Source organism: Poecilia formosa, unplaced genomic scaffold, assembly GCF_000485575.1.
Source record: "Poecilia formosa unplaced genomic scaffold, Poecilia_formosa-5.1.2 Scaffold49, whole genome shotgun sequence".
Classification (NCBI taxonomy): domain Eukaryota; kingdom Metazoa; phylum Chordata; class Actinopteri; order Cyprinodontiformes; family Poeciliidae; genus Poecilia; species Poecilia formosa.
The window spans coordinates 1,055,704-1,082,911 of record NW_006799988.1 but is presented as its reverse complement, the minus strand read 5'-3'; the positions used below and the strand labels follow the sequence as shown (position 1 = coordinate 1,082,911).

Here is a 27,208-nt window from a genome sequence, read left to right as displayed (position 1 = left end):
AAAAAAAAAAAAAAAAAAAAAAAAAAAAAAAAAAAAAAAAAAAAAAAAAAAAAAAAAAAAAAAAAGAAAGAAACTTAAGGAATCACTGGAATGTTAATTACTCTGCAGGGAAACGAAAGAAGAGTCGTGAAGTTGCTCTGTCGCTGCTACTTCTCCTAAGTGCTCGGCTAGTTGTAATTGAGAGGAGGATTTTCTGAGTTAGCTTGTGAAACACGTTTGGTTTCTAGGTAAATCACTATCAAGATCGAATTAGCCTAAACAAACTGGTGGCTGGGAACCGGCTCCACCAGGAAGTGCTTCTCATTCCTGAAATTGTCACTTGCAAAAAAAAAAAAAAGTGCAAAGCATATTTAGTGTCATTGTTCATTGATATGAGACTGTTACAGTATCATAACTTTGACTAAAAATACAGTGAAAAAGAAAGAAATATACACATTTAAACATGGTCTAACTGATTTTATTCCAACAAAAAAGCATCAATTATTTCTTCTTATGTGACATTAATTTTACAGTTGGAATAATATTTTCTATAAAATTAATGTGTTATTGTATCTTTGATAAATAAACACAAGTAAAAATAATAAAAATAAACCACCTTAAATTTAGATGCTCGTATTAGGTAAAGTTCTTACCAGGAATACCAAATCCTCACTGGCTTTCTGAAACTGAATCCTTAAAATGTTATTTTTTTGTTAATACAACTTAATTTCAACATGACAAAAAAACAAAAAAACAAAGTGAATATTTTTTTTTGCGTCCTATAAACGCTGGGACCTATATATTTTAAAAGGGTTTATCAGATGCTACGTGTCAAAAATTAGCATTAGCATTGATCTTTAAAAGCTTTTCAGCATAGCAGATCCTATAATAAATAAAACACGTTTTGGATTAATGCACAAGAAGAAAGTATGCAATAGCAGGTTGGGGAGGGGCAGCAGTGTGTTTTGCTACAGGATACTAACTTTGGTATTTCTAGGACTTTGAAGCACTTCAATTTGAAATCCAAAAATTCCTCCTCCTTCTCCTCCTCCTCCTCCATTATTAGGCTGCACATTTATTTCAACACAATGTTAAGTTATTTAAACCTGTGTTTTTGTTTCTTCTGTGTTCTTGCAGAACGTTTAGGAACCGCCACAGCTCAACAATGAGAGACATCCTTAAGAGGAAGTTTGCAGAAGTAGAGGAAAATCCCTGCTACTCCCCTCCCTCCTCCTCCTTCTCCTCCTCCTCTTCTTCTTCTTCTTCTCCATCTTCTCTCTCCTCTCCTGCCTCCTCCGAGTGGGAGTCGGACGGGGAGGGAAGCTCCTCCGAGAACCACAACTTCACACCTCACAGTCCTGCGTCAGCCTCTGGATCGCCCAGTAAGTCTCCCGCTCGCGTTTGTTCCCCTCCCCTCGTCTTTCAAATAATGCAAACCTCCTTCCTTATCGGCGCGTTTCCTCACCAGCGTTTTATAGGAGTGTCTCTTATCAACCTGGAGCAGAAGTTATGACTGACTGATATATTTAAAAGGCCAGCCTTTAAGCCCCGTTGCAGATAAGATGCGCAGAGAGGGGCCGGCTCCTGCAGAGCGTAGATCATTTGCTTGAGCAATAAGAAGTAGTGGGATCAATTTGAATAGCAGGATCATTTTAAACAAATCGCATCAAATGGCTTCGTTTAGATAGGAGGCCGCTCTCGCCGTCACTCATCGGCGGCGTAATTTGTCCTGTTCAATCTCGAACTGGAGACATATTTAAACACGAATGATGTCGCAAAAATAATATATTAAAATGATAAATGAAAAAGGCGAAAAATAAAACTCCCAAACAAATAAAGCCCCAATTACTTCCTTCCCTCTGCGGAAAGCTGAAATAAACCTCACAAAAGCAAGAAGCGAACTCGACTATTTGAGAGGAAGGAAATAAAAACAGAAAAAAAGCGAATATAAACAAGAAGAACAAGAAGATCTAAATCCATCATATTAAGAATAAAGCATGGCTAGTTCTGCACCAAAAACCCCAAAAATGAGGGAAGAGTGAGGCTCAGTGTGGACACTGGCGTGGAAACAAACACCGGGGTATGGAGATGTTTTCAGAAAGGTTACAGTAATCTCTTCCTCAGGACAAACACCGCCAATACGGCACAGTCAAGGATTAACAGATTTAGACTGGATGTGTTCAGACAAACAGAGCAGATGATACCAAGTCAACCAGCTGGGCTCGCTTTCCTTCACGTATTGCTGCCGGGTGTTCAGACTTGGATGTGCTTCATGTTGTTGCTGAGGTCAAACTCTGACCCGACGGACGCTGTCGCAGACCGCTGAGGGTCTGATTACTTTGCAGAGACAAATAAAAGGAAGAAGAAGTTCATCTGCTTTCTGCAGCTGATCGGTTACTTGTTTACACAAGCCTTTCTTGGCATTTCCTTTTCACTTGTGTTCAACTGTTGACCCCAAATGAAGCCAAGCACCCCCTAGTGGCCGCTTTGGAAATTACAAAGGTTTCAGCAAAAGTCAGACTTGTTCTTCATCAGTCCGTTGAAGATTTTTTGTTTTATTTCAATTGTGCTTGCATAGTGATTATCTGTAAGCTTTACACATCTATCTGTATGTATCTGAGGCTGAACTGAACCACTAATTTTGTGGATGGGCAGCTTATTTACAATGCAATATAAAATTATTCATAATCCTTGAACTTTCTCCTAACCTTATCTGGGACTGAAGCCGAGAATCTTCTTGCCAAAACACCACAGTGCTAATAAATTTCTCGCCATGCAGTGGAAAATGATACATGGTTTTCAACGTTTTGGCCAGAAATTGCAGACGCCAAGTGTATTACTGTACTATAAATAAAAAGGTGAGGCAGCCAAATCAAAAACAAAACGGAAAGAATGAGAAAAACAATATTAAGCATGGAAAAGACAATGAAAATGTTCAGCTAGCAGAGCTGATAGTGTTAAAACTTAGATTACACACATGAAATCTGTGAGGCTTGTGGTTTTAATAAGTAATACTTGCGGTATATATTTTGTTTTTATTTGCAGATATGTCTCTGCATAGAATGCTCACTGCTTTATCTAATGTTTGTGATGTTTTTTTCTTTTTTTAAACCTGACCAGTTTGGCCCATCCTGAAGAAGCCAAAGCTCTCAAAAAGGCCGAGCAGCGTGCGCTTCGACCAGGTGACGGTGTTCAGCTTCCCCCGCTGCCAGGGCTTCACCAGCGTACCCAGTAGAGGAGGTGCCACCCTGGGCATGGTGCGCAAACACAGCGCCCTCCGAAGGTACACCGTTGACGAGCATGCAGTGGAGCAGCGCAGCAGGCGCAGAGAGAGGCACAGGGAGAAACTAATTCAAGAGAGATTTGAGGCACTAAAACACCAAGTGAGTGCTCTTGATCTCAGCTTTGCACTGGTCTCGCTCACAACGTTTCTCCTAACTAGAGCCGCTGCTGTGTTTGATTCCAGCTGATCATAAGCGGAGCCGTCGACCAAAGCGAAGCGGAGAAGCTGACAACGGATCAAGTTCTGGGTGGAGACCCTGACGTTCATGTTAGTGAGTCGGATTTGGAGGACGGAGGCTACCTTCAGCCGTTCTCTTCCAAACAGCGACAGGCTCTCCTCCTGGCGGCGGGGGCAAAGGTCATCGACAAGGAGGAGAAGAGGCAGCTTCACGCTCTGCGGCTCTCCAGGGAGGCCTGCGGCTGCGACTGTCGGGGCTTCTGCGAGCCGGAGACCTGCGCCTGCAGTCAGGCGGGCATCAAGTGCCAGGTACAAACAACACTGACTCGCAACAAGTCGCGTCTGTGTTACGGACCTCAAAGTCTTGGGAAAATATTAACAAAATCTGAAAAAAAGATATGTCTGCAACAGGGATGCAAATGTCGATTAATGGTTTATTAGATTAAAATAAGTTCCAGTTGATTAACTTGTAATGTCTGCTTTGACCTTCTTTAGTGTTGTCATTTGGCCACCATTCAGAAGAGGGCGCTGCTGGTCATTCTTAAGTAAAGCTAGTTGATACAGAAACAAAGATGGTGGAGCCATAACAGAACAGAAAAGGGAAACGGTCCAAACAGAGTCCAGTGTGGAATGCAAAATGGCCGTTGTTGCGGCTCTGTTTTGAAATGTAAACACTCCACAAGTTCCTTAAGCTATAACCTCAGCGCTCATTCAGTGGAGCTGCATGACAGCTCAATTAATAGTCAGTCCATTAATAAGATCAATCAGCTTTAGATTAACTGGTTAGTCGCTAACTTGCATCCATAGTGTGCTGGACAGCAGTGAGCTCTAAAGCCAGGGTGTCCACGCACCCTTAAAAAGTCTTAAATTTCTTTGTCCAAAATTACTGCCTTTAATTCATTTTTAAAAAGTGCAATTTGGCCTTAAGCATGTTATTCACAAGTCTTACATTTTTCATGGCAGAACTATTTCATGTAGTTGTTTTTCTCCTGGGACTTTTTATGTCAAGCAAAAATTTGGTTTGCACGCAACATCTTCATTGCATTCTGTGACTCAAGGCGGTTGAGGCTACCAGCAGCTAGCTATCCTTTGTGCCTCTACCATTTCCACAAAGCCAAATAGATAGTTTTAGTAATAGAGCACAATCTCCCAACCATTCCCTATATTTAGTTTTAGTCTTAAATTTAATTCAAACTACATTAAAAAAGGGTCTTTAAAAGTCTTAAATTTGACCTCCTGAAACTAGCAGATACCGTGCAAATGATACAAGGCAAATTTGTTAACGAATGATGAATTTGATGAATTCACAGACTGTTTTCCTTTGACCAACAGGTGGACCGCTTCAACTTCCCCTGCGGCTGCACCAAGGACAGCTGCGGAAACGTTCAGGGGCGCATCGAGTTCGACGCCCGGCGCGTTCAGAGTCATTACATCCATACGCTCATGAGGCTGGAGCTGCAGAGGCGACTACGACGTGAAACGCTCATCTTGGGGGAGCAGGCGGTCGTGACCGAGGAGCTCAGAGACTGTTCAGGACACAATGAGTCCAGCGCAGAGCAGAGCACGCAGGAGAGCAGGTGTCCATTCAGGTCCGGCCTGGAGGAGGACCTGCTTCCTTTCGCCATGCCTGCCGTTCCTTCTTTCCGCTGCATCCCGGACCAGCTGGTCGTTGAGGAGAACAGCTGCAGCAGCGACATGTCCGAATCCTCCCTCTCCTCCTCCGAATGCGACGCAGGACAATTCTTCAGCGGGACCCACACTCTTCCGGACAGAGATGCAGATTTGACCCATGACTCCAGCAATAAGAACTTCTTCTCGTGCGCCCAAAACCGGCACAGATGCAGCTCTGCAAACGCAGAAGACGATGACGACACACCACATTTGCCCGTTGTGCTTGTAGACAACATTGACGCCAGCAGGAACTATCTCGACGAGAACGCCAATCAATCCAGAGACTTTTTCAACGAGGACTCTTTCGAGGACTTCCCTAACACGCCGTCTCCCACCATGGGTTACTCTTTCAGTGGATACATGGACCTGAGCCTCTCCTCTGACTCCGACCTGGAGTTCTTCCACAGAGACTACCCCTCCGGACCGCTGCACAGCTCCTTCAAAGAGCACAGACACTCTGACAGCTTCCAGCACTTCCAGCTGTTTAGCTCGGTGAATTTACCACCGCAGGAGTCGAGCACCCAGCTCCTAGAGTCTCTGATTGGCTGATTCAGACACTCTGCTTTCATAGCCAATTTCATAAAACGCCCACATTAGTGCTTTTTTAACAAAACAACTATTTATAATAATTTCTAAATGCAAAGACCTATTTTTCCCTATGGAATATTATTTTTGCCTGAAAGTTATTTTCGAGAGAAATCACACTTGAATAATTAGCAAAATTTTTATTAATTCCTTAAAATAAAATTGTAAAGGGATGTATTTAATTTATACCATGACCAACAATATCATGCACAAAGTACGCATATGAACTGCAATGCATTATCACATGCAATGAAGAACTAGGTGTTGTAGCATATTAATTAAAACAGCAACTCTCTGGATTAGGATAAACTGTGCTCTGCTGGATTTGGGAATCATTCTCACATCACTCTGATTATTTCCCAGAACATACTCTGAGTACCTGTTTACTGGGCCGATACGTATTTATTTATTTATTTAATCAGTGATTATTTTTATGAGTGGTAACTCATAAAAAGGTGACATAATTATTAACTGGTAAAAATGGCAGAGTTTACATCAGAATAATAACTAGTATTGTAATGGCAACAGTTCGAGTCGAGAAACAGTACTTTTCCTTTACCTTTGAGTGTATGAAAGCAGTGGTGTGTCAGATGGTCCTATAGACTCCATATTTAAAGCTTTATTTGTTCTTTTTTTACAGCAGACATTTTTATTCCACAGTACAGAAAACATCTTATGGTTAGTACGCCTGGCCCGGTTAGCGGTTAGCCCTTTCAATGAGACGCTTATGAAAGTGCGAAGAGTGAATTTTAGGCCTTGTACACACGTAGCCAGGTCTTTATAAAAACGTATATCTCTACCACGTCGTTTAAAAATCATATCGTACACACGGGATCGGTTTCAGAAAAGTTTTCAACAAGAACCTACTCGTACTCAGTTCCGACCCGGAGCGTTGTTTTAACCACGCCAAACCCTTAGGGGGCAGTGTAGCGCAAAGTTAAAACATATCTGAGTTTACATCTGCGATTTCCTGTTAGGAATCAAACATGACGCCAGGGGGTTCATTTATGGTTTGAACCACTTTTAAATAGCGTATTTAGTTAAAACACAAGACGATGTCGGTTGGGAATCAAGTATGTGGATATATTTGCACATTATTTTTTCTCAGACTGTAATGCGTGGGACCCATGTCAAATCTCTACTTTGGTCGGAGTTTGTATAAACAATTGTTTTTAATAGTATAAAACTGAGTTTTTGTGTAGATGAAAGGCCAAAACGTATGGAAATGAATTTATTTCCCCGGAAATCTGGCTACGTGTGGACTATGCCTTTTTTACCCGCTGGCTTAATAAAGGGTTTCCCTACTTTTTCTACTACTTGCTCAAATAAGCTTTCCCGTTTTAAAGGAAAGTGCATCATATTACACATCTAGCATACATTTTTGTTGTTTAAATGCCGTGACACTGTGGTGTTTTTGCGCAAGGTTATTATATTGTGCGAATCTCATGCTGACCCAAGATTAATTGTTGCTTTAGTTCCTGTGAAGCATTTCTGGTCCGTCTGTTTGAGCAATACCAAAAACAAATGCAGCCGGTGTACTTTTCCCCCCCGATATGTAAATATGTCGGCTGCTATAAGCTCTGTAATTCCTCCCGTTTCAGTGTTCTGCCGCAACCATTGACGCCATGTTTACAGCAGTGTCTAATAAAATCTGCTTCAGCTGTAGTGTTGACTTATGTAGCTCTGTAATTGTTCAGTGGATAGTCATGGATTTTGTATGTGATGCATAATGTTTAGAGATCTTTAAATAATATATTTGAAAAAAAAAATGGCCAAATATAAATATTGTGCTATTGTTAACAGAGCAATGATTCATTAAAACAAATGTTTCCTTTTTTAAACTATGGAGTGCATCTGCATTTTGTTTTCTGAAATCTCAAAGCCAAGGGCTCGATAATGGTGGACCGCTATCGAAAGTTTGATGTAGAAATGAAAGATACAGCAGATTGCTTTTGATTAATGAGTGGCTTAAAACAGCATGTACCGCCAGCTCAGTGGACCTTATCGACAGTCACAGAATCCTCTGCCAACATAACCATCTTTTGAAACCAGATGAGGTTTGTCTTAATAAATCTGGAATAAAACTGTTCACATCAAACATTTCCTGCACTGTAAATCAGAAACAAGGAGCTTCTGCCAAAAACCGAACAAAGTACAACATGGACCAGTAGGAAACACTAAGTGCTAGTCCCTGCTGAGCTAAAAGCTGTCTTTGAACTGCCTTTCTGCTGAAATGTGTTATTGTGATGGGGTGAAACTTGGACACACCATGCAAACAAACTTGACTTCTCTCTCTGCTGAGTTAACAAAAGTCTGGTCGTTATATAAAAAAAATTATAGTATGATCCATTCACCACAACATAGCAATGCTTAACGTGTTCAGTGAAAACCTTTTTCCGCAATTCCAAAAAATTTGTTTGGCACGAAAATTAATCATAATAGATAAACTCATTATTTTCAATGAAAAAGTGACACTAAACCAGTGATGTCCGATTTTTATGCAACATGAGCCAGAATCCCACAGTTGAAAGTACAAAGGTGGACATATTGTTTCTCCAACTTAAAATGCAAAATAATTTTGTTGTGATTTTAAACGTACCATATGTTAATGAAACAAAGTGCATTTTCCTAACTTTCAGTTTATTTGGTCCAGAAAAAACCTTCTGTGAATTAAATGTAACAGAATCAATAATGTGCTGTGTTTTTTTCTTTCTTCTTCTTCTTCCTCTTCTTCTTCTTTTTTTTTTTTTTAGCAAAAAGTTCCTGGAGGTTTATATTTATACTTACTATGAAATTAAAATTAAAACAAAACACAACCATTAAAAATTACTTTGGGACTAACACTTTCCGTTAAAGAAGAATTAAATTTGTCATTGAAATTGACATGCTACAAAATGACAAAAATGCCCTCTGGAGAGCCAAATTTGAAGCATTATTCGACTGAACTTAGTGGCCACATAAAATTGTTCTAATGGCCACGGTCCATACTTTGGGCGTCCCTGAACTAAACCATGTGTTCAAGCATACGTACGCATGCGCAGAGTAGATCAGTTTTGGCGCTCGATAACAGCGACGCTCGATTGTTTTGGGCTGCTAAAAATGGTTGCGAAGTGTCAACCATAGCAATTCTCTGTCGTTATTTTTTAATAACACTAATAAAATTAATAATTCTTTTCTGCAATGGGATTATCGCAGAGCTCAGAAGCCCCCGAGGGAGGGACGTACGGATACCATGTCCACGGCGTAAGGCTGGCTGAGTCTCTGTTTGAAAAGCGCAGCAGCTTAGCTGGAGTCCTCACTGTATGCTAACAGTTAGCTAGCCGAGGATCTGCGGCTCAAGAGCCTCTAAACACGAACGATGATGTGGCATTGTTTACTCGTAGCCCCGCGGGGAGAAAATGACAGGACAGAAACATTTCTAAGAACAGTCATTTTGTAACGAAGAGGTTGCAATTACTGTGTTTGTCTCGTTTTACAACAGGTGCGTTGAGCTAAATAACTAGCTCAACGATAAATCAAGAGAGGAGGATAAATGTTTCCTGGAGAGAGCTTTAGTTCATTCAGCCGGTCAGAATAAATAGCGTTTAATTAATTGTGTTTCTGAAATTATTTAGCAAACATTAGCGAGGTGGGTCTTTTTAAACTGACATTTACAATCAAACAGAAAAAAAGCTTTAATAAAGGTTATTCAATTAGCAAACCAATAACTATAAATAGAACACAATCTGCCAATATACATAAACAACTATAAGTCCATACGGTTGCTATTACATAAATATTTTTGAATAGTTTCTGCTTGGCAGCAGTTTTGTTCCTTTCATTAAACAGACCCAATACTAAAAAAAAAAAACTAGCGTAGTCGTAAAATTTGACATTATTTATCATTCATATGTAACTCTGGTGACTGTGTTGCAACAAATAAAAATGGTTGTAATAAAACTTTCTAAGTGATTTCTCAGACCTCCACTCAGTAACTCAATCATAGTAACCCAGAGGACAAGTTCACAATCAAAAGAGATTTTTGATTTAGTAGATGCTCAGCTTTGAACAATCCCGAGGCCGTTTCTTTTCAATCTGTGCTGTAACATAGTCGCAGATTACATTGATTCACTTTACTGTTGGTTGCTTATGACATTTGAAATGTACAAACTTTCTCATGCTTTGCCCAGGAACGCACCAGCAGCATTAACGTGAGCCTCCTTATCTTTGTTGTGACAGATTCAGCCTAATTCTCCTGCAGAAAAGGCCGGACTGCAGCCCTTCTTTGACTTCATTCTGTCTCTAGACAACCAAAGACTCGTAAGTTTTACGCAGTAATGGCAACTTTATATACTCCACAGCTGCATAATACTTTGAATCACAGTTGCCTTTGCATATCAATGTGTGCAAAATCTCAAATTTTATATTTAGTAGCTGTAGTCATAATTATTATTTTTATGGAATAATAGACTATTAGATCATGCCTTGTAGTGTTTTCTTAGGTAGATCACACCATAAAAAAATATCATAACCACCATTCTCTCAATACATAATAGAAGAACAGATAAAGTGAGAATGCTGTTTAAAAATCTCTGTTTTGATTCCTGGTCACTTGTCTGTGGGCCAGAGTGAGGAAAATGAGCAGCTGAAGGAGCTCCTGAAAGCCAACATGGAGAGAGCTGTGAGGATGGAGGTGTACAGCACCAAAACCACCGGGGTCCGAGAGCTGGAGGTGGTGCCCAGTAACATGTGGGGGGGACAGGGCCTGCTGGGTGCCAGTGTTCGCTTCTGCAGCTACCAAGGAGCCAATGAGAACGTCTGGCACGTACTGGTGAGCCACTTCCTCACTCTGAAAACTCATTTTCCGATTGTTATTTCAATCTTGATGCGGTTAAAAGCATTTTTAAAATTTTTGAGTTCCCTTTTGTGCTTCACATCCGACCCGTTTCTCCTAGGACGTAGAAGCCGGTTCACCAGCGGCACTGGCAGGTCTTCAGTCATACAGTGACTACATTGTCGGGGCAGATCAGGTGTTACAAGACGTAAGGCTCCTTTAAGACTCCCTCTTTATTGGCATGCGTCACTATACCTTTTAATTTACATGTGGTGTGATATTTGGCAAATTGGATAACAAAGCTAGGTTGATATGATCTTATGATTTACAGTTGGAGGACTTCTTCTCGCTGATCGAAGCCCATGAAGGGAAACCCTTGAAGCTGCTGGTGTATAACACACGAACAGACAACTGCAGAGATGTGATGGTCACACCTAATGGAGCGTGGGGAGGAGAGGGCAGGTAAGAGGAAGCAACATTTCTTGACTGCCATTGTTTTATTACACAAATAACAGGGTATCTGCGCATCCTTAAAAAGCCTTTAATTCATGTATCTGCAATTAAAATCTTAAAATGTCTGAAATTCATCAAATCTAAGTTGGTCTCAAATATATTGATCTCATGTCTAAAATGTTGTGGCATTTGTAGTTTTCTGTCAGACAAAATTCTGAGTCACGCGCAGACATTTTAAATGAATCCTGCAACTCAAAGCAGTTGAGGCTACCGCTAACTAGCTGCTAATATGCTCTCAATAGCTAGCTAGCTCTTTGGCGATAAAAACAAATGGCTGGACGACATTTGTTTTTGCCACTGGCTCACCTCTGTTACCAACACATGCTAGCCAGGTGCATTCTGCACAAAACAAACTTTTAAGCTAGGCGTCTCCGGGGTTAAAGCTGTAGAGAGCCAAATGCAGTCTGAGAAGTACAAAGCCACTGCTAGGAGCCACAAACAAACCTCAGAAATGTCACAATTTATGCTATGCCTCATTATAATACAACCATTCACGATATTTATATTTTTTTGGTCTTAAATTTAATTCAAGGTGGCATTATAAAAGTCCTAAAAAACATTTAATTCTACTTGCTGAAACTTGTAAATATGCTGATTAATGCTTGTGTTTAAAATGACAAAGGTTCATAATTACATGAATAGATATACTTGTGTTTTTTTTCCCTTTCTCCTGCCTTACTGGTTGAGTGTTTTTTTTTTTGTTTTTATAATTCAGTGATTTATCCACAAGATTTCACTAAATAACTTATGAGACATGCATTCCTTCGCTGTTAATGAGGGTACAAAATCAGGAAGCTCTTAAATATGTTTGTCTTTAGCTTGGGTTGTGGCATCGGTTATGGCTACCTGCACCGCATTCCTGCGACTCCAGAAATGTCGACAGAGAAGCCCTCCATCCCAGTGGCAGAAGAGAAATCCTCTCCACAGGAGCCAACGCATGGGTACACAGAGGTAAATGTGAATCTATACACATGAGAATAATTGTTACTTCTTCTTTTGTGTTTGGAATAATATCTTACAATAGTTTTGTTAATGTAATGCAACCTGTAGTTAAGCCGTCATTTTGAGAAACGCCAACATTTGACACCCAGTACAAAGTAGTTAGTTTGCACTACCTTCCACTTTTACCTGTTTTCCCTGTATAAGCTTATTATTATTATTATTATTATGTTTTGAAATGCAATTGTGGTTAGATACTTCACAGACCATTTTAATTGTTGTTGTTTTGTTTGCTCATTTAGGATATTAAAAGTGTTAAATGTTCTTTAGAAATAAAAGTCTTTTTTTAATCAATGAGTGGGTATACTTGCATTAATAATCCATTATTATTGTTATTGTTATGGGTTGAAAGTGGTCTCAAAATGACAATATTATTGTTCATTGCAACAATTTACACAAACAAAGTGAACTTGAAAAGTCAAAACCACAGTAAAACTGCAAGTTTTCTTGCCGGACAAACTTTATGCTCACAAACAACACCCACCGTTGAGATAATATCAGCAAAGCAAAGCACAGCTGCATTTATGCCCTTCCATGTAATGAATTTTCTTTGTTTTTTTCCAGGCGCCTCTTATGGCCCCTTCAACCCCCAGTGGAGATTTATTAGATGTGGAGCAGATCACCCTCCTAGACTCTGTGATACCGCCGCCACCAGATCAGACGGTGATGGACTCTGGTTGGTTCAGATTCCTGTTTTTTTTTTACTCATTTATGAACATAAAGAGGCTCCGTATGATCTCTGGAGATTGCTGAAAATCTTGCCTGCTTGGCGATATTTCTCTCCAGGTTTATCTGATTCGGAGGTGGCAGTGATGAGCCCTGACCCTGCAGATCTTTTGGACAGGCTGGACGTGTCCACGTCGTCCATCGACATGACCAACACTTCCCTGGCGATGCACGAGGAGAAGGAGGGCGACATATCTGGTGTTGGTAAGTGGCCAGATGAATCGAGTTTTCAGCGATGCAAATGAACTTAAATTGATTGATTGATTTTTTGCCATGCAGAGGAGCTGGAGGACAGTGCTCTGCCCTCATCATCTGCAGAGAACCAGAGTGAACTACTGGAGCAGGTCTCCCATGCAGCTGTGGAGCTCCACGCTTCTCTCGCCGCTCCTGACACTTGGTTTGACTCCGGAGTAGCTCCAGCTGAAACGTCTCCTCCGCGCACCGAGTCCGCAGACCTTCAGAGCTTCGTCATGGAAACCAGAGGCACCCCGAGTCCACCTCTGGGTGTGCGGTCCCTTCCTGTGGAGGCTCTTCAGCATTTCGCTGAAGAGCCTCCGTGCCCATCTCCAGTAGACCCAATCGCGACCGCGGCTGCTAATGAGGCGGACTTTCAAGTCTTAGGCGATGTGAAGGCGTCGGCGTCTGAGTCAGCAGAGCCTGTAGATCATCAGAGTGGTGGGGGAGAACCAGAAAAAACACATTTTGATTAAATTTTCCTTTGGTCATATAGAGGCAACGCTAATGCATCGCGGCGTAGACAATCAATATTTACATTTCTTTTATCCATTTCTATAAAGGACGCCCTACATTGCTGTGAAAAAGCATTTCAACTAGGGCTGGGCATTAAATCAGATTTGTTGGTTAATATTTTTTTTTTTTTTTTTTTAGAAAATTTAGATTTTAAGTTGGGCCACAAGATGGTGGCCCAGTTAACTTCTACTTATTTGGGCTTTGATTTCAAGTCAAGTCTTTGATGGAATATAAGCGCCACGCTAAGATTTATTTATTTTTTTTAACTACAAAAATATAGTCATAAAATTACAAGAATTTAGTTGTGCGATAATACGTTTTTAATAAATAAGTCATCATTTTAATAATTCTACAATGTTTTTTTTCTGGAAATATTATGACTATATAGTTGGAGCCAGGCCCTAATTAAAATCGTAAAAGCCCCTTTTTAAAGATTTTTTTTTGGAAAAGAAAATGAGGAAAAAATAGATTAAAATCAGATTCTATATGAAAAAACTGATTTTGTCATCAAGCTAAATTGCCCAGCCCTACTTTTTCAGCTTATCTGAAAACAGAAAAATACTTTTCCAGCAACGCATGTAGGAAGTGAGACAGACCAAGTTATTCCAGATTGTTGCACTACAGGTACTAGGCTGAGACTTTAACATGAAGGAAGGGCGATATCTTAAGGTACAAATACAAAATTAAGTTACAGATTTTTTTAAAATTATTTTTAGCAAAAGGTTTATTTGCTTGTTTGGTGAGAAATTAGTGGACACGGGTTTTTGAAAACGCTGCTTCCAGAGCACTAAAGAGAGGAGTACTTGAACGGTTCCAAAGATAAACACATCGACTACTGCAAAGCACAGCTGCACCTTCACGTCTCTAACACTACGAACTTCTCTGACACTACTAGACTGCTGGCTGGTAAAATAGGTCACAGTTGTCCTCCTGGTGCACTGTTCCATCTCTCCTAGTGTTTTTGAAGGAGCGTTGTTTACATAGTGATTACTCAGCTTTAAACATTGGACATGGGACACTTTTAGTCGTGGTCTCCTTTTGATTGGAACTTAAAGGGCTTTTATTATAGCAATGTTTGAGATGTGTTATTTTTTGTTTGATGTAATATTTAGAAAATGTTTCACACCAGCTCTGATAAGATTGGTGTGTTTTTAACAAAGTCTTTAGTTTTAATTATTGTAATTGCTGTTTTTCAGCTGCATAGCTTTTGGAGAGTTTTATTCATGTATAGCTAGCTGTCTGCCCATGTTTTTATTAAAAGAGATGCACTGATAAATTAGCCAGTAACCTGACTATTAACTCAAAAATCTGATATTTTTTGGGGTGAACACACCATACCATATCACATGCAGATTGCATAAACAACACTCGTTGGGTTGACGTGGTTACAGAGCAAGGAAGATTTGAGTTTTGGCCTTTTCTGGATCAGTGAGCTGTTTAAGGTTGTTTTCACGCTTGATAGTTCGGTAGACTCGGCTCGATTGGGAACACAAATTGCAATATTTGTTACATTTTCAGCTGTTCTTTAACACTACAGTATGTTTTAGGAACCAAACTATTTGAAAAACAGGTTCTGCTCCTCAGCCGCGGTGGCGCTGCATCAAGAACCACTAAAGGAAACAACACAAAATCCTCAGAAGAAGACACGAGTGCGACTTGTGAGCAAATTTTTAATGCCGTCTGACTTTAGCTGTTGTAGGATTTAACTCTCGTCTTTGGTAAATAACCATGAGCTAGCGCTGGGCATCCTGGGTAAATTGCTGTATTTACAAAAACAAAAGATCATGAGCAGAAGAACTGGCTCATGGTCTTTTATCATGCAAAAGATAAATTCTACACCCGCTAAAATGTTTTGTTCACATTTCATGAAGAAGGAAGTTGTGCTTATGTCTCCTTCAGAGGTCTTCGTGTCGTTTCCTTCAGTGGTTCTTGATGCAGCGCCACCACAGGCGAGGAGGGGAACTGATTTTTCAAAGGCTTTAGTTTGACAGTGCAGTGTGAAAATGAACCGCTCCAGCTTGAAAATGTAACAAATGTTGCTGTTTCGGTTTCAAGTTGATCGAAGTCCACTGGACTTTCAGGTGTGAAAACACTGAGAATGAACACTTAGAGGGAGCAGAGAGTTGTAAGAAGCTGTTTTAAAGAAAGAGAGATGTCTGTTGTTTAATTAAGCTGCTACAGCAGAAAGTGGCCATTTTCTTCCTTCACAATTTATGTTTGTTTCATTGTGTAACCTGCTGTTATGGTGCTTAGCAGTCCGCCACACAATCTTGATTCAGACTTTTCTGGGATGTTTTGAATGAATAACTTTTAGTGATCTTCATCATCATACAAACATAAGGTGTTCAAAGTTCAAGTCAGTGGAAGCACAGGAATGTAAGTATTTAAAACTGAAATTGTAGTTGCCATTAGTTGGGAATAATTCAAGCTGCAAGAGAGTGAGCGAGAGCCATTTTCCACAGATAACGGGAAGGCTGGAGGTATGACGGCTAACGATTTTTCTTCTGAGCCACCATCCTCTTAGCGAATCGGCATAATTTGGAAGAGTTGGAACTTTTGGAAATCTAAAATCTGTAAGGGAATGCAGATTATTGTTTACGATGGGTATCGTTATCTAAGCTAACGCTGGATTAAATCAATGATTTTGTCTTTATTTTAAACTAAAAGCAAGTAATTTTACAGCATTGTGTGACTTCACCCTGCTACTCAGACCATAATTGACCAATCAAAACAAGGATATATTGAAGCCTGTTGACTATGATCCTCAAATCTGTACTGTCAAGTCAACGCTTCACAAAACGATCTGAAATCAGACCAAAACAAGATCTCTGATCTGTGCATCTCTACTACTTGGCATCATCGACACCTGTTACTTATGTCGTCTATGCAAAAAAATGTAAATTTCTAATGTATTTTTGATGAGAAAAGCTTTTGTAAGTAGAAGTCTGAGATTCTTGAAGTACTCTTCTATTTTTTCTGTTGTCTTTATGGGGCTGAATATTTTCATTAAAGTAGGTGCCATCATGCAACGGTTGATGTTTTTAAATACTTTAGTCAGGAATGAATGCATAATGAATGTGAAATGGGTGAGCTGATTGTTAAACAATCGATTTAAAAGAAAGTGTCCCTTGTTTTTATTCCACACTCATCAGCTGATCACATTACAGCCCAACAAACATCCATTTGTCATCCCTACAGATCTGTCACTCTGAAGACCATTCCAATTTATTTCTTTGAATGCCTAAAATATACATATTTCACAAATTATTACAAGGAATATTGCAGTAGTATGGCCTAATTTGAGGTACATTTCCTATCTTTATTTTTTCTCTCTCCGGGTTTTCTTGTTTTGGCCAATCAGAGCTTGCTCCATGTGGTTTTCCTTTATGGCGTTACAAACACACACACACACGTACGTGTCATGGCAAAATTAACTCCAGAAGATTTACAGTGAAAAGATCTCTGCTCTGAGACCTCCAAGAGAGACGTAGCCGTTAGCGTTTATTTCACTTTGGTGAGTTTCCCACAGTGGTTGGATGCTCCTAATGCTCTTCTATTGAGATCCCCCTTCAAGTTATAGTTACTCTTAGTAAATCTAAATGACATGTACACAAAGAACAGTCCTCACTGCCATCAAAATCACTGCTTGAGTTATTAAGATATATACCTTATACTTGTTTCCAATTCCTAAAGTGACTTGGAAAAAAACTAACATTTGTCAGGGTAAACTCTTAAAAATCAAGTTAAGTTACTTTCATGATGACCAATGTGCTCTGGCAATTTGAGAAAAAAAAGAAGTATTTTTTTAACAGAAACTGTACAAAAAAAAAATCCTGCTAAACCCAAAACTCATTTAAACAAAAAAGAAAATTGCAAATATATTTACAGAAAAAAAAAGAAAACATTCATTCGTGGAGAACAGCACAGCTAAAAACGAAAGACGGAGACAGAGTGAGGTTCTGCAACAGTTAGGCGTCTGAGTCGGTGGGCGAGTTCAAAGTGAAGGTAGCGGACGAGGATTCGTTTTAACGCAGAAACCAGGAGTAGTCCTGACGGCAGAGGATGTGTGCAGAGTGTGTAAAACGGGGAAGAGTTTCTGGAATGTACTAGAGCCAACAGTCTACTACATCCATACACACTCAAACACAGACTAACGTCAGTCGCTTCAGGATGCCCGACAGGCAAAGATCCGAGGAACGGAAAAACAGGTAGCTGAAATTGTGTGAGGGGGGGGAAAAAAAACGGTCATTCCTTGAAGTGTGGAACAACCGGTGCCGTTTCCTCAGGAGTGTGTTGGCTGCGCCGGAGTGTTCTGGTCACTTCCCCTATGATAGATACACCATGGATCATGTCCTCGGACGTTTACTGGTTTCTCACTGATACGGTGACTCTGGAGCACGTGACGGGGTCGAGTGGGGACTACATGGTGGAGGTGGGTGGTGATTGGCAAATGACAAGAGTTCTCCTTGTAAAAATGACAAATTTCATGTCGACTTCTGCCTATAGTGAAGTGTCAAGTCCCCTCCACTCTTCCAGATAAAATGTTTAACTGTCCGCAGGTCCATGTTGGGGTCTAGAACCTGTATAAAGAAAAAAAGATTACCGAGACGAAACATTTCTTTCAAAAAGTGCATTTAAAAAAAAAGTTATTTTGAAGGAAGAAACTTTAGCGCACCTGGTCTTGACACATTAGCTCAATCTTCTCCTCGGCGAGCATCGCCATGTCTTCTTCCTTCTCCTGCTCTCCGGGTTTGTCGTTGGCCGAGGAGCTGGTGGTCTGCGACTCGTTGTCCAGGTTTATGATCTTCTCGTAAACGTGCTCCATCACCTTCCTCACCTGGAGCATATCACTGGCCGAGAGACGGTCCCTGCAACGCAGACGGCAGGTACGTAACGGAGTAAAGGCTTAAATGCTGCTCAGACGGACAGAATCCTCCGGAGGCTTACTTTTTTAGAGTTTTTGCACCAGAAGAAGAATGGGGCTGGAGGTAGAATGGGATTTTGTTGAATTTGGGCATATTTTTCTGAAACAGAACAGGAAGAACATGTTAGCGCACAACGTCCCTGTGGGTAATTAGCATCAGCGAACGTGACAAGAACATCAAAATTCTGACGTTAAATGTGCCGTTGTTTCAAATCTGGTTTCTAGAATGCAGGGAATGTTTCCTCTGATAGAGGGTTATGTTTTTTGGATTAACAGATTAATAATTGGACAGCAAAGATAAGATTTTTTAACAGAATTTGAAGCAGATGAAGCTACAGATAGGACATTTGAGAAGTTCTGGGCAGAATATATTTACAATTGTTTTTCTTTTTTTATCTTGAATGCAAAACTTTTTTGTCCAGCTTTGGTTCAGTTACTGCTCTGAATATATAGTTTAAGTAAAACTTTACATTCTCTGTTTAATGACTTACTAAGTTAGTTGACAATTATTTCAATAATTCAATTAATCTGATTAATCATTTCAACCCCAGAGTCTACTTGTATTTTAGTTCTTGAAGGGAAACGAGAAGTGGCCAAAGTTGAAAACAAAAGGAAATTATCTACAGTGTTCTGATTGGTTAAAAAGCGGCTCCAATTAAAGTTATTCCACTATATACTTAAGAAACTCCAGGTTTTCACGTCAATACTCACATCTACAGTTATATCAATGACCCACTGTGGGACTGTCTCATTCAGCAGCATGGATTCAGTCTCGCCGCCTGAATCTCTACATAGCAGCCTGCAGCAGAAACATGGAGCAGTTAGAGAACCACAACTTCACCGACACAGGATCCTGAATGTTTGAATGTTTACTCGTGTGAACCTAAAGAGAGTTCTTCCTCCTGCTTCTCCAAAGATGACGGGCGTGTGAGGTGGGACCTGGAAATATCCGTTTCCTTTCTGCACCCTGTTCTCCTGCTCACCGTTCACTGAACACACACACACACACACACACACACCAGCAATGAGACGGTCTGACCGCTGCAAACACACACACACACAGAGTCTCCAGACTGTTGGATCTAACAGAAAACTATCCTCTCACCGTGGTTCACCTCGTTTTCTTCCTCGTCCATGGGGTTGATGCGCGTTCTGGGCCAGAACTCCAGCAGAGCTTGGAGCAACAAGCCACCCAAGTTCACTGCAAATGAGGAAGACGCAGGATTACGGTTCAGATCAGTCGTAAATGTTATGACCTCCGCTGCCTAAAATTAAAGTCATTCACCTTCTTACGAATCGATGGTAGTTTATCGCACTACGATTCTGAGACTGAACTCTGATAAGAGAGTTAAGAGAGGCTTAACCCTTCAGATGGGCCACTAAAATGCCACGTGCTGTTACATTTCACAAGGCTACAGTTAAAACTACACATGTTGAGGTGAATTAAACTATAAAAAGGAAAACAACAATCAATACATCAATAAAAGGAAATAGATTTGTATTGTTTATAAAAGCTCCATGCTAGAATCTGAAGAAACGGGTCTAATCAGTTGTTCCCATGGCAACAGACTATTCACTCGTGTGACATATTCATGAAGCAAACACTAAACACATTATGTATGAACAGGTTCCAGCCAGCTACATAACAATTATCTAAAGCTTGCTAACAAAATTAAAAAGATGCTGCAACTCCACTTATGCATAACAAATGCATAATCTTTAACTGGGTTTTTTTTTTTTTCCTCTGGTTTCTTTTTCTGGACCACTAAACTTCTTTTGGGTGGCATTTTGTCTGGTTTACATTTCCCGCTAACGGGAATGATCGCTACTAGCTGTCAATCAGCTAGCGACGGCCGCTACACCACTGTGTGTGACGGTTTGGTCCAATAAATATGTCAATCCAATAATGGGAAAAAAAAACAACAAAAACAAAACAAACAAAAGAAAAACAACTGAGCTAAAGTTAATAACAACAAATAGTCCCTGCATTTCACTAATCATTCTGAAGCATGAAGGCAGAACCATACACACAGTAGTCACAGTTTTATGGCTGATTGGTGTGTATTTTAATATAAAGAAAGATTACTTACACTTTGGATCAGATCCATCAGAACTTGAAAATCCAGCATCCTTTGCAGACACCCAAGCAGCAAAGCAATCACTCTCATCCAGAGTAATTGTGAGCATCTAATGGAAATAAACAAAAAAAATTAATATTCATAAAAAGAGTGACATCATATTATTATTATTAGATGCATTAACAAGCTGTGTGAGTTGGGAAAGGTAATTAATACAAGTCGAAGCTGATAAAAGCAAAAAAAAAAAAAAAAAAAACTCACTCCGGTTTTCAGATCGACAGAGAACCAGTTTGGCACGTAAACCATCTTGAACCGCTTTTTAATCTCCTCATCAAATTCCACTTTGCCCAAGTCTTCTCCTTTGCAAGCCTTGGAAGAAACGACAAACAAAAAGATAAACATTACGGTGCATAAAAATCATGTTTTGGTCTGTAGTTTGATTTTAAAGTCAGAGTTCATTATGCGTTTTTTTTTTGGTTCACTTTAAATCAAGAAATGAATAAAAAGTATCCTCTATAGAACTAGCAGGAGGTTTGGTTAGCCAGCTAACTCTTTAGCATCCATCACAGATATGATGATTCATCTTTTTTGAATGCCAATTTTGCTTGGAGACCAAATAATAAATTACTTCACTTGTTTTTGAAAGGGGAAACTTGCACTATTATGCCATTATCAATATATCACTTGAAAGTATTCTCAAAACAATGATATCATAATTTGTGGGACAATTTATCGTCCAGCAAAACTTGTAATCGTGGCAGGCCTATTGTCTTCTCTTTTTCAGGCAGCATGGAAACCCTGGGAGTTTTTCAGGAAAGCCAACAGATACCTGGATGAACAGCAGGAGTTGGTCGATTTACCTTGAGCACGTCCCAGTATGCCACATTGTTGTTGGTGTCTTTGGTGAGTATGTGTCTCTTGTCATTCAGAATGTGGCACTGTATAATACTGGCACCTCCTAGGAAACAGGAGTTAATTACACTTTATGAAAATGAGCTCTGGAGAGCTTCCCCCTGATCCAGTCAGTCATACTTTACCCTTAATAACTTGTTCTGGCTGAGTACACAGTGGAGTCAGAGGGGTGGTGCAGTCGTTGTCGTACTCCCCTGATGATCTGAAGTTGTGCATTCCCTTTAGTGACTACAAACGCAAACAAAAGAACTGCAAAGCCTCATAAAGAAACAGCATTTAGATTCTTCCTGACTTGGATGCAGCTCCGGCTCTGGTTAACGTGTAGTCAGTCAGCCGGTTATTGTCACGCATGCTTACCCATTTATTCACAGATGACTTGGTGGTGGAAACCCAGATCGCTGGAGGTGGGTCAGCAGATCTGTCTAGCTCCATCTGAGCAACAGAGAAAAACATCAAGGTTGACCGGCTGAGATGTTGATTTAGGATCACCAAGGGGAGAAAATGTGGGAATCATTTCAAAAGATGCAAACAGAGACAAGAAAACAAAACATTTGCGAATAGTAGGGCTGCACATTTTTGTAATTGATTATTCTATCAACAATTAATTAACAGTATGCTAAATATGAAAATAAATAATTCAGTTCCTTGTTTTTAAAAAAATAAATAAATAAGAAAATAAGCATTTTATTGCCTAAAATGAAGCAACGATTCTTTTAGCGGATTTGAACCGACTGAAAATTAAAAATAAATTGCCACTTGACGAGTTGTGAGTAAAATGTTTACAGGCAAATATATATTTTTTTAATCTTAAAACACAAAATTTATATATATTTCATACAATTTAGGCTAAATTACTGCTATAAATAACAGTAAAGTATTTTTTTTTTCCAGATGTCTTTTTTGAATCTGTATGTTCCCATTAACTATTAATCGATTACTAAATTATTTGACGTTTTTTTCAACAATTGATTAATCGTTTCAATCCTGATTAACGCCTAGGCTTAAACAAAACAAGCACTTTTGTTTCACTTTTTCTGTGCGAGATGATCCGATGCATCAACTTTTCGTCGGATCAAAGTTCTGACTTCTTACTTTGAGCACCGGGGCCTTCTCCTCGCAGATGAGCACACGGATGTCCGGGTTTCTCAGGTCCGTGCAGTAAATCTTCTTGTCCCTGCCCCCAGAGTACACGTGTGTGAAGGCCTCGTTGACCTGCAGAGCCCAGACGCCTTCTTCATGGACCCTGTACGTGGCGATGCACCTCTGCTGGCCGAGCGACCACAAGCGGATGGTCCCGTCCGAGCTCCCCGACAGGCACTGCGTCGATCCGAGAAAAAAACAACCAAAAAAAAAAAAAAAACATAACTGGGGTTAGATATCGGCGTCCGCTAGCGACTGACGTCTCGGGTCGTTTTCAGGAGGCCACACCTGGGTGCCGTCGCGATTCAGGAGCAACGACTTGACGTTGTCTGTGTGACCTTTTAGCTTCATGAGCTTTGCACACGTTCGAGGGTCCCACACTCTCAAAACCTGACGCAAACAAAAAAATAATAATAATTATTTTTTAAAGGAATTCACTTTGGAATACGACAGGAAATGACAAAAGCTTTATTTGATTCCTAAACTCTTTATTTCTCAATGGAGTGCGCGTGGCGAGCTCAGACCTTTTCAGTAGATCCGGAGACTATAACTGTTCCCATCTGGTTCATGGCCAGACTATAGATGGAGTCCTTGTTCCCACTCAGCGACGAAGCTGTTGAGAGAGAAACTGCAGTGAGCCTCCGGGGAAATCTCAGCCAGAGTCGGCAGAAACGACACAACATCAGAGATGAAGAGGAAATCAACCGCTGAATGGCACCTGAAATCCATGGCATCTTTTTCCAGTCTGTGAGTGAATCACAGTAAAAACTGCCGGTTCACACAGACAACAATTCTCTTCAGTGCTGATGCTGTAACTGAGTGAACTAAACTCAAAGTTAGATATTTTTTGTATGCAATGTGCTTAGGGGAAACCAGATATGAAGGAGGACGAGACATATTGTACGACGCGTCGGGTCTCTAATCATTCAAACTGCAAGACAGCGAGAGAGAGCAAGATTTTGAGAGGTAACAGGAAGGCTGAACCGAGTGACGTCAGGTTGCCTTGCTTTGGTTCGAAATGTTTGCAGCCATTTGAAAATATTAAAGTTAACAAGAGGGTTTATATTTTCTATCTCAAATAAAAAAATAGATCTGACTATATTGAGGACATTCGTTATTTTGTCATTTAGTTCAGATATTGTATAGATTCATTACGCAAAAAGTGAAATATTTCAAGCTTTTTCTTCTGTAATGGTGATGATTATTTATTACAGTTCATGAAAACCCAAAATTATGTGTCTCGGAAAGCGAGAAAATTGCATAAGATTAATTTTTAAAAAAGAGAATATTTTAAAATTTTGAAAACTATGCACTTGGTCGATGCTCCTTTAGCATGAATTTCTGAATGCGGTGCGGCATGGAGGCGCTCAGTCAGTGGCTCTGCTGAGGCGTAACGGAAGAATGCTTTCCTATCGGTCTTCAAGTCATCAGGAAATGTCTCATGTTCTTTTCGACTCCGTCGATTCTCTGTGGGGTTCAGTCCAGGAGAGTTTGCTGGCTGACCCAGCCCAGGAACGCCACAGCCACTGAAGCAGCTTTCGCTTCCTTCGAAGTGTGGGCAGGTGCCAAGTGCTGCTGGAAAATAAAAAATCAACATCTCTATAAAGCTTGGCAGCAGAAGGAAGCATAAAGTGCTCTAAAGTTTCCCAGTAGATGGATGCATCCGCTGTAGACTTGAAAGAACCCAGTGGACCAGAACCAGCAGATGATATGACAAACCACCAGACTGGAAACTTCACAATGGACTAAAGCAACATGGATTTTCTGTCTCTCCTCTCTTCCTCCAGACTTGTTGATGTGCAAATAAAGTGCTAGACTTTACTTTCATTTGAAAACAAGCGGACCTCGGACCATTCTGCAACAGTCCAGTTCTTTTGCTCCCGAGCAAAGATGACTCTGACGTCGTCTCTGGTTCAGGAGAGGCTTCACACAGGGATGCAACTTTTGTGTGGGATTTGTCTATGCGCTCTTGATCAGGTGACACCTGTCAGGAAACCTCTGCAGGTGTTTTGAGTTAATTGGCTGATTAAGGTGTGACACCACAAGTTTGTAATATTTCACTTTTCCACAATATTCAAGGACATTTGAGACATTGAAACTCTGATTTCTATTATCTGTAAGACATCAGAATTAGAAGAAATGACTGACACTGTGTAATGAATCTATTTAATATTAGAGTTTCACCTTCAGACTGACAAAAAAATTTACTTTTTCAAGATGTTCTAATCTTTGTCAAGTACAAAGTTTCGTTTTATCTTTTCAAGGGCACATTCGCTAATCATTCATTTCAAATATTGGAGTTTTGACTGTGAACTCTATCAATTGCTCTGTAAATGACTTAAGAGGATTTGCTATAAATTGCCCTGTACAATTTCAATTGAGAAGCATCATGGCAGGGAGGCAAGAAAAAATAAAATCGAACATTTTATATATTTTTATGTTGTATTTCGTGTAGAAAAATCAATATTGGCAGGTCAACGTTCAGGAAAACACAGATGTTGTTACGCTACGAAGTTCCAATTGACACACTCGTGATTATTCACAGTCAAAATGACATCAGTACTCACTGGTGACCGTGTTGTTGGAAGCAGTGAGCGCCGTCAGTGTGTTCACATCCCAAAGGAAGATCTGCCGGTCCAGACCGGCCGACGCCACTAACTCCTTGTCCTTAGCGTACGCTAAAGCTTTTACATAGTCCTTGTGCGTCCGTAATGTCGACATACAAAATCCTTTATGAGCATTCCATACTTTCACGGTAGTATCTGATGAAGCTGATATCACTGAAAGGAGGAAAAGGTGCATCAGAATGAAGAAATTAAGCACTGAAAGCTATAGACAGCACAGCTGGTTGAATACGGGGTTAAAACTCACATGTTTTTCCATTGCAGCAAAGAACTATATCATTAACCCAGTCAGTGTGGTGCTCCATAGATGCAATGTATGGGTCCTGCTACAATGACAAAGAGCAGGAATTAGGACAGCTCCACGACTAACGACAAAACAGTGATTTTATGCTCTGACAGGACTCGTATGTGATTTAAAACTCTACTTTTTGTTGGTAGACGCTCCATATCCGGATGATGGAGTCTCTCCCTGCGGTGAAGAGCCGGTTCAGAGCAGGGTCTAACTGGAGTGCATTCACTCCATTGCGATTGTACTTCTCCACCTCGTCTCTAATCACGTAGGAAACCTGTGACACAAACAAGACAGAGTGCTCGTTTCTCCTGCCCGGGAAACTTTCTGGTTCAGTCCACAACATCACACCCATTTCAAAGCTGCAGCTCAATGTGTGCGCTGATTTTTTTTTCTCTCTTTGTAACATGGCAGGTTGGTTAATGCAAGAGCTCAATATTTCACATTTTAGGAAAATAATGCAATACGCTGTCGTTAAAACCTAACATGCGTTCACGTTATTGCGAGCAGAGTACACAACATAACCACCGAGCTAAGTTCCAGCAATTAGACGGAGCCGGAGCACCTTAGCTACTGTCAGAAATAAAGCAAGCATCAAAACGGTGCTTAGACAATACATCTAGCGTTTGTGCTGGTTTGCAAATATTTCTGTCGTGATTTGCACTTTTCCTTCTAAGCATATATTTTGTGAAGTCTTTTAGCAAAAAGAGTTAGCATTCAGACGTACAGGTTAGCAGCTGACGCTAACCGCTCACGCAAGCTAAGCTAGCTCTGTTAGCCGGCTTGAGCCATGACTCATAGCCGCAGCGCTGTTCTTGGGAGTCGCTTTTTACCGACACTCGGACGTTTCTAAAACACCTCCTTAAGACGAGAACCCTAAAGTTGTCACTGCCGCACAATCTGCAGACATGCACTTCGCAAAATTTACCTGCACTTTCCTCCGCCCAGCAGCATTTTGCCTGTGATGCGTGGCCATCTTGCATGTTGACAGTCAGTTCATGTGATGCTACATCCGGAAAAAGAAAGAAAACACACACGCCTGGGCTTTCTGGGTAATGTGGTTTGAACTTTAAACCCTGTTATCAACTTTTATGGGGGGGAGGGGGGGGGTTATGAGTAGTTCACCTACCAATGTGTTCGGTAAGGAAGTGGAAACTAATTTAGAGCTTGAATAAAAATAATTGACTGTGGAGTCACAACACTGAGGCTGTTTATAGAAAGGGACAAATCAGAGCAGGGGCGGATCTACAAGGGGGGGCGAAGGAGGGAAGAGAAGAAAACATATTTTTTTTTTTTTTTGTCCAGAAGCCTTTTGTAGTCTTTTAATTAAATATTAATTCACAAAAAATGTAATTATAAGATTGATCTTATAGGTCCCTGGAAAACTTAGTTATGACCATGCATCAAATAATGTCCCATTGAAAAGATACAAAAATATGTATATACCTTGACAGCATAAAGTGAGTGCAAAAATATGGCTATAAAATATTTTTTAAAAACAAATTCTTAAAAAGTAGAATGACATTAAATCTCTGAAGTTTTGCTTTTGACAGCCACTCAAAACATTTCTCAATTTTGGTGAATCCACCTCACAAAATAAGTTAAATTTTATAAAAAATCTTAGATCTTATAAACAAACTTGATTCCTGAAGTCCTGGGAATGCAAAACACACCAGCAAAAGCTCTCAGAATGAGGCTCTGGGATGCTTAAGTACAGAGGACATTTTAAAGATAATAATAATAAT

General features: G+C 40.2%; 3 protein-coding genes across 4 annotated transcripts in view; 2 read left to right on the top strand and 1 right to left on the bottom strand.

The window, feature by feature from the left end:
- The window catches only part of LOC103138374 (cysteine/serine-rich nuclear protein 1), a 10,072-nt gene extending 2,536 nt beyond the window's left edge, over nt 1-7,536 (top strand). Inside the window, exons 2-5 of the mRNA XM_007552538.2 lie at nt 1,117-1,361; nt 3,100-3,362; nt 3,446-3,748; nt 4,772-7,536. Of these exons, the coding sequence (XP_007552600.1) occupies nt 1,145-1,361; nt 3,100-3,362; nt 3,446-3,748; nt 4,772-5,659 (1,671 nt within the window). The 5' untranslated portion in view covers nt 1,117-1,144 and the 3' untranslated portion in view covers nt 5,660-7,536. The remainder of the gene's footprint in view (nt 1-1,116; nt 1,362-3,099; nt 3,363-3,445; nt 3,749-4,771) is intronic.
- Nucleotides 7,537-8,751: 1,215 nt separating this feature from the next.
- On the top strand, nt 8,752-17,727 carry LOC103138373 (Golgi reassembly-stacking protein 1). Its single transcript, XM_007552536.2, has 9 exons — nt 8,752-8,938; nt 9,914-9,994; nt 10,302-10,505; nt 10,630-10,716; nt 10,840-10,970; nt 11,840-11,972; nt 12,585-12,696; nt 12,807-12,950; nt 13,026-17,727. Exons 1-9 carry the CDS (start codon nt 8,876-8,878, stop codon nt 13,454-13,456), a joined length of 1,386 nt encoding a protein of 461 aa, XP_007552598.1. The 5' UTR covers nt 8,752-8,875; the 3' UTR covers nt 13,457-17,727.
- LOC103138372 (WD repeat-containing protein 48) lies at nt 13,644-26,497 on the bottom strand. 2 transcript variants are annotated; one of them, XM_007552534.2, is made up of 18 exons: nt 26,392-26,497; nt 25,600-25,740; nt 25,422-25,500; nt 25,118-25,330; nt 23,075-23,163; nt 22,839-22,940; nt 22,503-22,727; nt 21,768-21,842; nt 21,536-21,638; nt 21,359-21,456; nt 20,760-20,867; nt 20,511-20,607; nt 19,526-19,621; nt 19,304-19,409; nt 19,132-19,219; nt 18,444-18,520; nt 18,172-18,364; nt 13,644-18,076 (listed from the first exon to the last, which is right to left on the bottom strand). In XM_007552534.2, exons 1-18 carry the CDS (start codon nt 26,437-26,439, stop codon nt 17,981-17,983), a joined length of 2,034 nt encoding a protein of 677 aa, XP_007552596.1. In that variant the 5' UTR covers nt 26,440-26,497; the 3' UTR covers nt 13,644-17,980. The 2 variants fall into 2 exon arrangements, with proteins under 2 accessions (XP_007552596.1, XP_007552597.1); XM_007552535.2 differs by having other exon boundaries at nt 25,422-25,497.
- Between the last annotated feature and the right edge of the window lie 711 nt (nt 26,498-27,208).